Source organism: Limanda limanda, chromosome 6 (genome assembly GCF_963576545.1).
Source record: "Limanda limanda chromosome 6, fLimLim1.1, whole genome shotgun sequence".
Lineage (NCBI taxonomy): Eukaryota > Metazoa > Chordata > Actinopteri > Pleuronectiformes > Pleuronectidae > Limanda > Limanda limanda.
In genome coordinates, this window is record NC_083641.1 from 19,695,996 (window position 1) to 19,711,061 (window position 15,066).

Genomic DNA, 15,066 nt, shown 5'->3' on the forward strand with positions numbered 1-15,066 from the left:
GACCTTTAAATGCATAAAGCTTACCAGTTACTTTATTTTAAAAAACGAACTTTTTTAAATTAAGTTACAAAAAATAATGTGAGGTCAATACAAAATATCATTATAAATAATAGCCACAAAAAATGTCCCTCAATATCAATAAAAACACACAGATTGACAATATTTTGATAGATTTGCCTATATCTATGAAAACATTTCACAATTATACAAAATGAAACAAAGGAAAGCATAGAAGATACATTTTTAATAGAATACGATATGTAAAGACAGAGCTGTTTCACATGTGTGGACGTGCGATACCTTTTCATGCAGAGATCTTATCAGGCTGGTTGTCTTTGCGGAGCTGTCTGTCTGAGCAGCTTCCTGAGCTTAGCAAACAGAAGCTGCCTGAACTTGTCACCCATGAGGAAGTAGAAGACGGGGTTGATGACGCTGTGCATGAAGGCCAGCGGTCGGGTCACGATGTACAGGCCTTGCACGTACATCCCCGTGCAGAGCTTCACTCCTGCCCAGGGCTGATGGGACGCTATCGTAATGTTTCTCAGCACGTGGTACGGAGTGTAGAGGACCAGAAACATGGCCGCCGCTGAGGCAACTACCCTGAGAGCCCGCTTGTACGATTTGGCCCTGTGCTGCATTGTCCTTTCTTGGACACGGAGCAGACGTGTGATTTGGTAGGAGAAACCACACATTGCCAGCAGGGGGAAGATGTAACTAGTCAAGGTGAGCCCCAGGCTGTATCCAAACGGGTTAACGTCACCCTTCAGGCTTCCAAAATCCTTGCAGCGACTCCAGTTTTCACTCTGCAGGTCCTGAACCATCAGCGCTATCATTGGAGCAACCTCCACATTGACGGCCAGCCAGCTCAGCCCTGACACCAGCAGGGCCGACCGAGGCCTCAGCAGGTAGTGGTCCCTCATCGGATGCTTTATGAGCAGGAAGCGGTCCATGCTAAGCCAGACCATGAAGAGGATGGAAGAGTAGAGGTTGACGTGCAGGACGTAGCGGTTGATAACGCAAGCGAACGGACTTGTTATCGCTCGGCCGTTTGCATAGTGGTAGGAGAGGCCTGGCAGCGTGCAGAGGAAAATGAGGTCGGACACTGCCAGGTTGAAGAGGTAAACGTTGCAGCTCTGCCAGACCGGCAGGAAAAATATATAGCCAAGCACGACCAAGAGGTTGCCAGGGAAACCGATGCAGAACTCGATAGCATAGAAAGGGGACTAATAATACCTCTCCAGCACGTCATCTATCAGGGTACAATTCAGCACCTGGAGAAAAGGGCCAAAAGGAGAAAATAGAAGAAGGTGAAAGTGGGAAAATAAAGACTTTAAGGATTGATTTGCAAAAAGAGATTTAGCAGAAATTTGCTTTAGGTATAGTTAACAACAGTGAACAATTGTATTGGATATTTTAGAATGAGACTTACCATGATGTGGTTGTTGTTGTTGCAGATAGTGTGAATAGAGAGTGAGACCATGAGCAGGTGCAGCCACTATCCTTCAGTGGAAACAGTAAACAGTTAATGCTGATGGTACCTCAACACAGCACGACACTGAAAAAGTCAGCCGCGGTAAGTTATGCTTGACGCAGTCATGCATTATGTCGGTCATTTGCATTTACAGTCCATTTACAACATATACCTGCACTGGCCTTTCAACAACCTCTTCAATACTGTTGCTGGTTAAATAAAGTTGTCTGTTGAGTCTAATATTACCATGAGGGAAATGTTGCTTTTTTTCAGACTGGAAAAGTCACCTTCATCTTCTTAAGAACATTAACTTCCGTTACTAAACAGAATAGCTACAGGCTCAGGCTTCACTAACTACAGTTTACGCTATGTTTTCTTTATGTGCAAATATAAAAGTGTTTCAAATGTCAGATTTGTGATTAATCAGAGAATTTTAATTCCCTTTTTCCAACTTTATTCTGTAGTTGTACTTACAATCTCCAACAAGATGAGCCGAAGAAAAACTTGTTAACCTCAGGCAAAAACAAACAAAACTATTTAAAAAACCCCAGAGAAGCTGAATTTTTTTTTTCAATATCTTTTCTCTGTCCTGAGACCAACGCAGTCCCTATTAACTTCAAGACTGACTACTTCTGTGAACTTGAGGGTTTATTAATAAAGTTTTGTCAACCTAATTTTCGCACCCTTTTGAAACTTCCCCCATTTTTTATTTTGGTCAACACAATTATATCCTGTGTTGGTTTCACATTGATTATCTTCATTCACATCATTGACTTCTAAGATCTTATCTGCAACCTACCTTTTACTCTTCCATTTGTATCTTTGTATTCACATGTCGAATATAAACGTACCAGTTGCTCTTTACTGAACAAATTTCAACCATATACCATATTGACACACTCATTTTAATAGAAATTTTACTACTGTTCGTATATTTTTTAAAGTTTATCCAACTAACATTTTCAAAGCAGGAATTGTAATTCATTACATAGTAGTGTTGTGAATCTCTCAAAGCAAAAGCTCAATGTGCTTTAGCTGAAGTTAACCATTGAACCCTGCTACTGCTTCTTTCACAATCTAAATAAAAAGAGGAATTCACTTTGAAAAGTCGACCTGTCATTCATGTTAAATGGCTTTCATAGAACAAGGGCACAAATATAAAATATAGAGTAAAACTATCTAAAGTATAGAGTACCATTCAGTTATTAAAGATCAGTTTGGCCAATAAAGTAAATTTGGTTGTGAAAAAGAAATTCTGGATATTGTGAGAGACTAAGAGGTTTTGGGAGCATTTTTTCTGTATACAATTGTTTTTTTCTGAGATCTATTAGAAAGGATCCAAATCAGTATGACGTGATCGACAATAGCTGCTTTACTTAAATCAACAGACCAAACTTAGTATTTATTTATAAGTTGAAACATAAAATGTGTTTTATGTGAAGGCAGACAATTGCACACGTGATATTTGTCATCCTTAGTAAAATGAGTTACTAAGACAGTTATGAGTAAAGGTATATTTTATTCCATTCAGAACTAATATAAGTACAGAAACAGATATAAACTGAGCTTTAATATTAAAACAGTAACAGGGACTAACCTTTAAATGTATGAAGCTTGTTTACCAGTTACTTTATTTTAAAAAACATTTTTTTTAATCAAGTTACAAAAAATAATGTGAGGTCAATACAAAATATCATTATAAATAATGGCCACTAAAAATGTCCCTCAATATCAATAATAACACAATATTTTGATAGATTTGCCTATACCTATGAAAACATTTCACAATTATACAAAATGAAACAAAGGAAAGCTTATAAGCGACATTTTTAATAAAATATGATATGTAAAGACGGAGCTGTTTCACATGTGTGGACGTGCGATACCTTTTCATGCAGAGATCTTATCAGGCTGGTTGTCTTTGCGGAGCTGTCTGTCTGAGCAGCTTCCTGAACTTAGCAAACAGAAGCTGCCTGAACTTGTCACCCATGAGGAAGTAGAAGACGGGGTTGATGACGCTGTGCATGAAGGCCAGCGGTCGGGTCACGATGTACAGGCCTTGCACGTACATCCCCGTGCAGAGCTTCACTCCTGCCCAGGGCTGATGGGACGCTATCGTAATGTTTCTCAGCACGTGGTACGGAGTGTAGAGGACCAGAAACATGGCCGCCGCCGAGGCAACGACCCTGAGAGGCCGCTTGTACGATTTGCCCCTGTTCTGCATTGTCCTTTCTTGGACACGGAGAAGACGTGTGATTTGGTAGGAGAAACCGCACATTGCCAGCAGGGGGAGGATGTAACCAGTCAAGGTGAGCCCCAGGCTGTATCCAAACGGGTTAACGTCACCCTTCAGGCTTCCAAAATCCTTGCAGCGACTCCAGTTTTCACTCTGCAGGTCCTGAACCATCAGCGCTATCATTGGAGCAACCTCCACATTGACGGCCAGCCAGCTCAGCCCTGACACCAGCAGGGCCGCCCGAGGCCTCAGCAGGTAGTGGTCCCTCATCGGATGCTTTATGAGCAGGAAGCGGTCCATGCTAAGCCAGACCATGAAGAGGATGGAAGAGTAGAGGTTGACGTGCAGGACGTAGCGGTTGATAACGCAAGCAAACGGACTGGTTATGGCTTGGTCGTTTGCATAGAGGTAGGAGAGGCCTGGCAACGTGCAGAGGAAAATGAGGTCGGACACTGCCAGGTTGAAGAGGTAAATGTTGCAGCTCTGCCAGACGGGCAGGCAAAATATATAGCCGAGCACAACCAAGAGGTTGCCAGGGAAACCGATGCAGAACTCGATAGCATAGAAAGGGGACAAATAATACCTCTCCAGCACGTCTTCTATCAGGGTACAATTTAGCACCTGGAGAAAAGGGACAAAAGGAGAAAATAAAATAAGGTGAAAGTGGGAAAATAAAGACTTTAAGGATTGATTTTCAAAAAGAGATTTAGCAGAAATTTGCTTTAGGTTCAGTTTACAACAGTGAACATTTGTATTGGATATTTTAGAATGAGACTTACCATAGTGTGGTTGTTGTTGTTGCAGATAGTGTGAATAGAGAGTTAGACCATGAGCAGGTGCAGCCACTATCCTTCAGTGGAAACAGTAAACAGTGAATGCTGATGGTACCTCAACACACACGACACTGGAAAAGTCAGCCGCAGTTACTTATGGTTGACGCAGTCATGCATTATGTCGGTCATTTGCATTTACAGTCCATTTACAACATATACCTGCACTGGCCTTTCAACAACCTCTTCAATACTGTTGCTGGTTAAATAAAGTTGTCTGTTGAGTCTTATATTACCAGGAGGGAAATGTTGCTTTTTTCAGACTGGAAAAGTCACCTTCATCTTCTTAAGAGCATTACCTTCCATTACAGAAACAGAATAGCTACAGGCTCAGGCTTCACTAACTACAGTTTACGCTATGTTTTCTTTATGTGCAAATATAAAAGCGTTTCAAACGTCAGATTTGTGATTAATCAGATAATTTTAATTCCCTTTTTCCAACTTTATTCTGTAGTTGTACTTACAATCTCCAAGATGAGCCGAAGAAAAAATTGTTAACCTCAGGCAAAAACAAACAAAACTATTTAAAAAACCCCCAGAGAAGCTGAATTTTTTCTTTCAATATCTTTCCTCCGTCCTGAGACCAACGCAGTCCCTATTTACTTTAAGACTGACTACTTCTGTGAATTTGAGGGTTCAGTAATAAAGTTTTTTCCGCGTAATTTTTGCATTCTTTTGAAACTTCCCTTTTTTTATTTTGGTCGAACACATTTATCCTGTGTTGGTTTCACATTGATTATCTTCATTCACATCATTGACTTATTTATCTAAGATCTTATCTGCAACCTACATTTCCTCTTCCATTTGTTTCTTTGTATTCACATGTCGAATATAAATGAGGTTCTTGTACTGCATGTATTTTTTTAGCATTTATTAAACCTCTTCTCTGAGTTAGAAGTCACTGAAATCACTTTGTGTTGATCAGGTCTGAAACATTTTACCCTTTACCCCACTACATTATTTTTACAGTTGTTGTTACATGTTTTGTTTGTTTATTTATTAGTCTTGGCCGAGATTTACATGCAAAACGTACAAGCAGAATACAAATCATTGTTTTATATTACAGGTCCCGTTTCTTACAAGTAGTTTTTAAGACATTTTCTGGAAAATCCTAATTAACTTGTACAAATGACAGAAAAAGTACAAAAAACTTCTGAGGCACCTAGACCCTAATCAGTTGCGGTGAGTTAATAAATAATATTTAACTAGTGCATTAAATACCAGTTGCTCTTTAGTGAACAAATTTCAACCATATACCATATTGACATACTAATTTTAATAGAACTTTTACTACTGTTCGTATATTTTTTATGGTTTATCCAACTAACATTTTCAAAGCAGGAAATAATTCATTACATAGTAGTGTTCTGAATCTCTCAAAGCAAAAGCTCAATGTGCTTTAACCGAACTTAAGTCAAGATTGAACCCTGTACTGCTGCTTCTATCGCAATCTAAATAAAAAGAGGAATTCACTTTGAAAAATCAACAAGTCATTCATGTCAAATGGCTTTCATAGAACAAGGGCACAAATATATAATATAAAGTAAAACTATCTAAAGTATAGAGTGCCAATCAGTTATTAAAGATCTGTTTGGCCAATAAAGTTACTTTGGTTGTGAAAAAGAAATTCTGTATATTGTGAACGACTCAGAGGTTTTGGGAGCATTTTTTCCGTATTCAATTTTTTTTTCTGAGATCTATTAGAAAGGATCCAAATTAGGTTCATGGCTACAGTGTGACATATTAGGTATGACGTGATCGACAACAGCTGCTTTACTTAAATCAACAGACCGAACTGATTATTTATTTATAAGCATTCAAAGGTTCCGTGATATCACTCAAATGTAGTAAGTCACTTTATATCCAGGAAGGTTTGGATGTGGCAGATAAAATTATTTAAACAATATATAACAATATGTATCTCCACAGAGAAACACCTCATTCTAGAATCAAGATACAAATCTTTGAATGTAGTTAATGTTAAGTATGTTAGGGCTTATGTTTGTTGATGTGCAAATTACAGAGATAATAAATAATTTACCTGTGAAGAGAATAAATGGAAATTAGTCATTTGAGTATTGAGAGGCAGCGAAACATGAGTAGCGAGTCGGTGCAAGCACAACTTTTTCTTCATGAGTTATTGCGCCAGTTACAGACCTAAACTGGTTTATAAGCCTAATATATTAGATTTACCTGGTAATGTGTCGACAAGTAATAGGCCTCTTTAATTTAAGATTAGTTAAGATAACCCTTAACTACTTCCTCTACGGGGAGAAAAAGTCATTAACAGGTAAACGTGCAAAATACAAATAGAAAATAAAAAATACACACAGTCAGAATATATACAATGAAAATTATTACCTATAAAACATTTGAAGCCTTCTGAGTTAAACATTGAGCTGAACTCTCTCTGTAAAGAGAAGCATTTAGGTGTTCCTGTTTTTAACTTGATAAACGTGATCCTCGTGAAAGTAATGTCAATATGACTGTAATCCATTTTGCTTTGGAAAAAAAGCAGATAACTGGACAATACCACAGCGTTGACTTTTAAAAGATCAGTCCGTTGTGTCAGACGCCGGTCCTGCGGTGGCACAACACACTCGGGATCGGGATGTTGTTGATTCTATTAGGGCGCCTACAGTATATTTTGGCAACAAAGCTTACAACGTTGGCCAACCCTTAGAAAGCACATGACCTGCTGCTGAGAGACATGTGAGACAGAGTCTGTGTTTCTTCTTCTTCTTCTTCCTCTTCTCTTTTTTATCTCGCCCTGCAGAGAGAGTAGATATAACAGACCGTGTATGTCCTGAAGAAACCCGGCCTGGACTGACAGGGGTTTGTTTGTTTACATTACTGCGGGATCAAGAGTAATCTTTCAGCATTCCTGGGCTTTAGTAGTGTTGTGCTTTGTTTTAGTGTGTGTGGGTGGGGTGGGCAAAAGTGGAGCAATGAATTTCTTTTATTTAAATAACGACTCGGGTTAGCTTACGTTATAGTATCCTCTGTTTGTTTAAATTATAAAGGATGTGTGATCATCTCTGAATTAACATGAAATGGCCTTGCCACACTTTACACAAGACAAATGTCCGTCCAATGTCAACAAGAGGAAATTCTCAGACCGTCAGGCAGAGCGCTCTTGGCCACATCTTCGATGGAGTCGTGCAGCAGGGTTCCTGGTGCTAGGACAGGCAGGATAACAATTCTAAGAGGTGCTGGAAAAACGTATCTTAAGGACACAAGTGTATAACATAACATTGTGTCTTATAAATTAAATCATTGAAGCAAAACTTTATATTTCCTCTTTAATATTTACATTCGTGGCTGATATATCTGATGCTCATCACTCGCAATGTACTTTATCTTTAAATCTCATTGTCTACTCCAGACAGGAAGAGAGGGTGATGACTGAGATGATCATAACAAATGATGTAATGCTATATCTGATAAGATCTTTAGAACTTTTAACATTGTACTATGAAAGTGTTTAATTTGACATTATATATAATGAGAGTGCCCTCTAGTGGCAGACTCCAGCAAACAGAGTGTCATTTTATCATCATATTTTTAGTATTGAAAATGATCAAGAGACACTTTCAGTGATGAGTGTTTAGTTATCATTGTGGTTGAAGATGCAAAAACACTCAAGATTCAAGTCGTTCATATCCCAGTCATCAAATATAGTTTTTTTCTCCTCATCCTCCTTAGATCTGCCAAGAATGTATTGATGATCATGTGAAACAATTTGTGTGAGGACCCATCTAACACAGCCTGGTTCTTCACATCTCTGTTTCAGGCAAATCACTTCATTAGGTGGATTCATTTGTGTACAAACATATGTGGGGTCGAGAAATTGTGAAGAATGTCAGTCATTTACAGTAATTTAAAATACAAAACAAAAAGTTTGGAAAGAGAAGCATGAAAAAAGAAGCAACTCTCAGTGTTTATTTATTTACCTCTTGTGGCCTAAAATCTGCAGTTACCACCGCAACAGATACAGTCGTGAGCAAACTGTGGGTATAAAACACAGCAGTGTGTGTGTGTGTGTGTGTGTGTGTGTGTGTGTGTGTGTGTGTGTGTGTGTGTGTGTGTGTGTGTGTGTGAATGGAGGCATTTCAATTATTAACCATAAACTATGAAATGAGCTAAACCCATTTTAAAATAAAAAAGTGGTTTTCCAGCTGAAGCAAATTGTGTATAAAGTATCAATTGCATAATTATATAAACCAGTAACAGTGTAACATTAGGTCAGGACATATAGCAGACATAATGTGGTACAGAGTTAATCCAGTAGAGGGCATCATTGGCCTAATGCATTTATAGATGTCTAATACTCCAAAAGTCGATTATGATGTTGGGAAATTTCATTGTTAGAATAAGGCAGTGACAAAGTAGAAAACAATTGAAAAGGAGATAAAAATGGACTCAGGACAGGATGTGGATGATAAAACATGTGATGGACTGGTGAGGGTGGATCTGTGCAAACGTCACTGTGCATTCATAACTTGACGATGGCGTGTGCACATATCTGCATGAAGCGGTAAATGGACTGCATTTACATATTGCTTTTCTAGTCTCACCGACCACATCTTACACTGCAGGTCACACAGAGCCCTTCTGAGTCAGATTGGGTTTTGGTGTCAGACATGCAGAGGCCAGGTATCAAACCTCCGACCTAACGAAGGCGCTGTGACATACTTAAGGCTCCTGAGCCACTGAATCTGCTCGTTGGACTCATGCTCATTCCTCCCACTCGACTATCCTACAACAGAATGATCCTCTCAACCTCAGCATGAAGATCACAGCTAAATGTATGACCTTAACATTTATGTCCAACATTAAGTCTGGACCCTTAAACGGCCTTTGAATGTCACAGGGACCAGAAACAAATTTTAAGGCAAACACACGACTGATCAAAAAGAAACAATATCTATTCTGCATATGTGTGTGTTTCATCAGGGCCAAAGTGAATTTTCCCATCAGCCCCTGTAGCTCACACTGTCCCACTTCTGCAAGGTGACACACTTAAGGCTTCATCACTACAGCTCTGCACGAGTTATCAACATGATTCACATCTGACAGTCTCTTATTGGACCTGATGTAGCACAAGGACTTTTGGGATTTTCAGTTTGTATCACATGAGAAAGAGGCAGTGAAATTCAGACATTTGAGGGAGACGCAGCATCTTTTAACTCGTGTGTGAGTTTCTATATAAAAGTTGAATAAGTGCACCATTGAGTCATCTGGCCGCTGCTTTCTCTAACGCTCTCTACATGACCTCTCTCCTCAGAGTCTCCCCCGGGGCCTTCCTTCATCATCATCATCATCATCATCATTATTTCAACCATATCTCCGATTTATTATTAAGCCCTCGTCTCCTTTTTTTCCCCTCCGATCATCAAATACCAGCATCGTCTCATATGGATGCCTCAATAATTTATCTGGTCAGACGAGGGCGGGGCCGAGAGTTGCATCCGCTTTCTTTCTTAACTCAAACGCTGGGCTGTGGTTATGACAATATTAAACAATAGAAATGTCCTTAAGAGTCCTCGTACTCCGATTTCATGTGTAGAGTCCTTCTCTGTGAAACATGATCATTAACTGTGAAAATATAAAGCTCCAGCCTTTTTTTGGGCGGCCAATTTACAGTGTTACTTCAGTGAGAGAAGCAGTTAGGCTCGTGCTGTTTTATCTGTGTCAGGGATACTGTCAAATTAAATCTCCCTTCCGATTCCCCACCGACTGCAGCAGAGAGGAAATAAAACTCAACCCTAATGAAGGAAGTAATTCCCAAGCTAAAGTGACACTTTTAGGATATTTCTCTTTTTCCCCTCAAACCCTGATACAGATGTAATGTAAGTTACAGCAGTTCAGATTATTAGTAAGTCCCGTCATTATGAAAGTGAATTAAGAATTCTAAAATCTTCTACATTAATCACTTCATTGTGTTTTCCCTCCTTCCTTTCTATCGCATTGCATGTGGAAACTGCAGCTCTGTTCACTTTGTCACGTGTAGGAGAAAATAAACAAACTCTGAAAACACAGATTCTTGTTTGCATGATCCTGATTAAATTTAAATAAAATATAAAAAACACACAATAGGACATTCATTCTTTTTGCTTTTGCATTGTAGTGAGAGAGGTTTACAGTAACACATAACCATCAGATTAGTCAAATGTTTTTACGTTTTGTCAGTCTCTGCTCCTAAAGAAGAGTTTAAAACCTCAACCTTCACTTATTCATTTTAATCAACAGTGTGAGTTTTAATGCAGGTAGAGAAGCAAAGGTTACAGGCAAGAAAATCACAAAATCAGAAAACAAGAACAGAGCAGAATAAGGCAGCAACACAATTCAACACAGCACAACATGGAGCACACAGGAAGTGTGTGTGAGCAGGTCTATATGGACTGAGTGAGTGATGGTGATGAGCTGCAGGTGACTGAACTGTGGGAGGAAGTGAAGCTGGAGTCTGTGAACAATGAACATGAACAATGACAGTGAGTGAAACATGACAGAGTTCAGTGCAAACGGGTCGTCACGGATACAGCTTTATGTTTTCCTGAGATTTTTGGCCATGTCATTAAGCCCCAGCAATGATATATCCTTTTAAGTGTTTTATCATTTGAAGTGTTTTTAGGGCAGGTGCATTATTCAACTCCCTTTTATTCTGCATTATTATTCTAGGTCTTACATGATATGTCCTTGTGTTTTTGTTTGTTGTTCAATTTACTGTTCTGCTGATTTGGCCCACGAAAGTATATTTGATTAGATTTTTCATTTTTAGCATGAATATGTTTATGTAGCAACAATGTATTTACTTTTATTTAGAGTACAATTGATTAATTTATAATTTATTATGGTCTATTGACTGACAGTACCTTTTATTTGAAGCGTTTGATCGCACTGAACATAAATACCAGCACATAGGCAGTGACGGATCAATTCTATTGCAGCTTTCAAAAAAAAAGCTGACAAGGTGTCGACACTGAGTCGTGTCAGGGGTCGTTTGGATAGAAAATGTCAGGAGCACCATGTTCTACGATGTGATCTCTTGTAGGAGGTCTGGGACCTGCACCTCCCCTCCTCTGATTAAACACGTTTCTTTCGGATTTATTTATGTCGTATTCTGTTCTCCTGCAGGGCTTCTATTTCAATTTTTAGTCACGGCCGCTCCGGAGGCTTGTTTTACACATGCGGGTGGTGTATACCGCGTCAGGCTTTCTCAGCGTTACTGATCTGATTGCCTCTTCTGTCTTCTGGGACGTATAAATTCAAAAACAATGTCAGGTCAGCTAACCGTCAGCTAATCGCTACTCTAGTCACCGGACACGTTGCCGAGCTCGGGCTTCCTGCGGCCTCTACCGGGGCGTATATCTCACCTGGCCATCGTTTCACTTCAGTCTTCAGCTCTCTCACAGTCAGTCAAGCTGTGGCTGGATCCACATAGTTTCCATCACGACGCTCCAACAAAACAATCTCTGCTCTAATGCTGTGTTTTTGGCCCACAGCAGATTTTGAACATGGTGCTCGCAAATGCGTGCGTTTTAATATCGCAAACTGTCGGAGACGCAATAAGCAGATGTTTGCTTTTAATTTTCCTAAACGGTAGTTGAGTGAGCCTTTGTAGATTTTTGCCTCTCAAGCGATGAAACTTGTTTCCTGCGTTAAACTGGCAGCTGCTGTGACACAGGTGGGGGGAGGGGGGGGGGGGGGAGGGGCACTCCGAACAGCAGCATCTGTGTGTGATTTGCCCGTCGCGTCCCTTGTCAGGCTGAGTTCACGTGAATCGCAATCATTCATGTCGGCAGGTGGCATTTGTAGGTTTTCTGTCGAGACATTTTTTTCCAAGTACATGAACAGGCACTCAACACACACACACACACACACACACACACACTTGTGTACTTGCAGTTTACACACACACACGCACACCCCGGGGGCTATTCAAAGACTTCTCTTGTTTAACTTCTGGCATCACCAGGTTTTACAGATGTGAACATTACGGCACCGCACAGAAAATAATGACCCTCCTGTTCTGTGTCTCGACTCGATGACATCATGCTGCTGCTGCTGCTGCTTCGGGGGGGAACCTGGGAGTCGTACGTGTTATATTATGTCAAACACATTGTAATGGTTTAACATTGTAAGTAGAGACAGTTGGCGTCTGTTAAGCCTCTGTATGGATTTTAGGATGCTGGATACTCTCTGATCAGCGAGCGAGGGAGAGGAGACCCAACATATCTTAGATACCTGTGCGCTTGTCACTCTTCTGTGAGATCTGAGTTGGCAGCTTTGTCAGCCGACAGCCGAGTGTGGGCTGACGACAGAGAACTTCCCTTTGCACCACTGACATCAGCCTTTCCTCACTCCAGTTCAGCTTCAACCCATTTCCCTTCATGTCAGGGGAATCTTCCCCACATCTCCCTCGGCGTCCTCTCCACTTGTTTGCTCCCTCGCTTCTCGTCGCATTATCATACACAAAGAAACACAGCGAGAGAGTTTTTATTTAGTCGGTTTCAGTGTTTGGACCAATGGCTTGTCATAACCACAGCCTGCTAATTGGTGTCACGCGGTGTCGGGGGAGTCTCGTAGCGGCGGGGAAGGACGTCTCTGAAATCCGTCTCCAAGCTGGAGAACAGAGAGCTTGTGATGGACGCTTGGAGGAAAGCGACGCACCGAGCGCTGACATAATCTGGATTTATTTCACTGTGAATTGGGCCAGATGAATAGAAAGATTATGAACTATTACCAACCGCTAACTGCTTGGATTCTAAATGCAGGCCCTTTCTCTATATGAGGTCCCGGCGGTGGAGAAACGGTGGTGAATATCCTCTGTGGGGTCTTTTGACTTCCTGGCTTGTATGTGTTGGCACCGAATGGCAGGACTCGCCCTGCCAGCCATTGTTGAAGTGGTCAAACAGTTTCTCCTAAATAACAGACCCGCAGGAATTTGTCTGAGTCTCAGTTTGGCTTTAAGAAAATAAAGAGAGGAAATAGAGAGAAACCATGTTTGGAGGTGCTCACAAGACCGGAGTCGCTGCAACACTTAGATTTGAAATGTTTGCACTTCACCCTTGTTTATTCCCTCTTATGGAAAAAACTGTAAAATTTACAGATATATCCGAAGTCTTCCGGGGAATGGAGGCAAAGAGATCACATATTTTGTTTTAAGCACATTAACTCTGGTTTGGCCCTTATCACCGAAAGCTCCCTTGAAATCTCGTAGGTGTGTTTATACGTGTATTGCTCCAACTTTTCAAGACATTCGAGACATTTAATTTGATTACGTTTTTTTTTCCTGTTTGCTTCTGTTGTGTGTTAGAATCGCCATCATCACCCCACTCGCTGGAGGACATCGACCCCCCCGGACCGTCTGCTAAATTTTTACCAGGGGACAAGTAAGAGAAAGTTTGCATGAAGTCTGGATGCTCTCTTTATGCTTTGACACATGCAGCCCCTCCGAAAAATGTCCAGATAGATAGATAGATAGATAGATAGATAGATAGATAGATAGATAGATAGATAGATAGATAGATAGATAGATAGATAGATAGATAGATAGATAGATAGATAGATAGATAGATAGATAGATAGATAGATAGATAGATAGTTAGATAGATAGATAGTTAGACAGACAGACAGACAGACAGACAGACAGACAGACAGACAGACAGACAGACAGACAGACAGACAGACAGACAGACAGACAGACAGACAGACAGACAGACAGACAGACAGACAGACAGACAGACAGACAGACAGACAGACAGACAGACAGACAGACAGACAGACAGACAGACAGACAGACAGACAGACAGACAGACAGACAGACAGACAGACAGACAGACAGACAGACAGACAGACAGACAGACAGACAGACAGACAGACAGACAGACAGACAGACAGACAGACAGACAGACAGACAGACAGACAGACAGACAGACAGACAGACAGACAGACAGACAGACAGACAGACAGACAGACAGACAGACAGACAGACAGACAGACAGACAGACAGACAGACAGACAGACAGACAGACAGACAGACAGACAGACAGACAGACAGACAGACAGACAGACAGACAGACAGACAGACAGACAGACAGACAGACAGACAGACAGACAGACAGACAGACAGACAGACAGACAGACAGACAGACAGACAGACAGACAGACAGACAGACAGACAGACAGACAGATAGATAGATAGATAGATAGATAGATAGATAGATAGATAGATAGATAGATAGATAGATAGATAGATAGATAGATAGATAGATAGATAGATAGATAGATAGATAGATCCGGAGTCCAGTGCATGTCTGAAAGCAGCTTATGTTTTTGTATGTGGGGGACATTGTCCTCCAAAGACCTGATCCACGATTCACACCCTAATGAAGAAACTGATCCCTCCATCTTCACCGTCTCTGTGTTCCCTCAGCAGATAGTTGCGCTCACCTCACTTTTCGCCCTGTGGCCGATATGAGTGTCACGATACTAATGTCTCCACTTCGTGCTCGGCTGCACACAGC

The 15,066-nt window shown here is 40.7% G+C and overlaps 1 protein-coding gene and 1 pseudogene across 1 annotated transcript in view; both read right to left on the minus strand.

Annotated features, from left to right (window-relative positions):
• Positions 1-320: 320 nt before the first annotated feature.
• On the minus strand, positions 321-1,480 carry LOC133002907 (succinate receptor 1-like; annotated as a pseudogene).
• A 1,897-nt stretch (positions 1,481-3,377) lies between these two features.
• Positions 3,378-15,066, minus strand: part of LOC133002908 (succinate receptor 1-like) — a 50,815-nt gene continuing 39,126 nt past the window's right edge. Inside the window, exon 2 of the mRNA XM_061072498.1 lies at positions 3,378-4,328. Within this exon, the coding sequence (XP_060928481.1) occupies positions 3,378-4,328 (951 nt within the window). The remainder of the gene's footprint in view (positions 4,329-15,066) is intronic.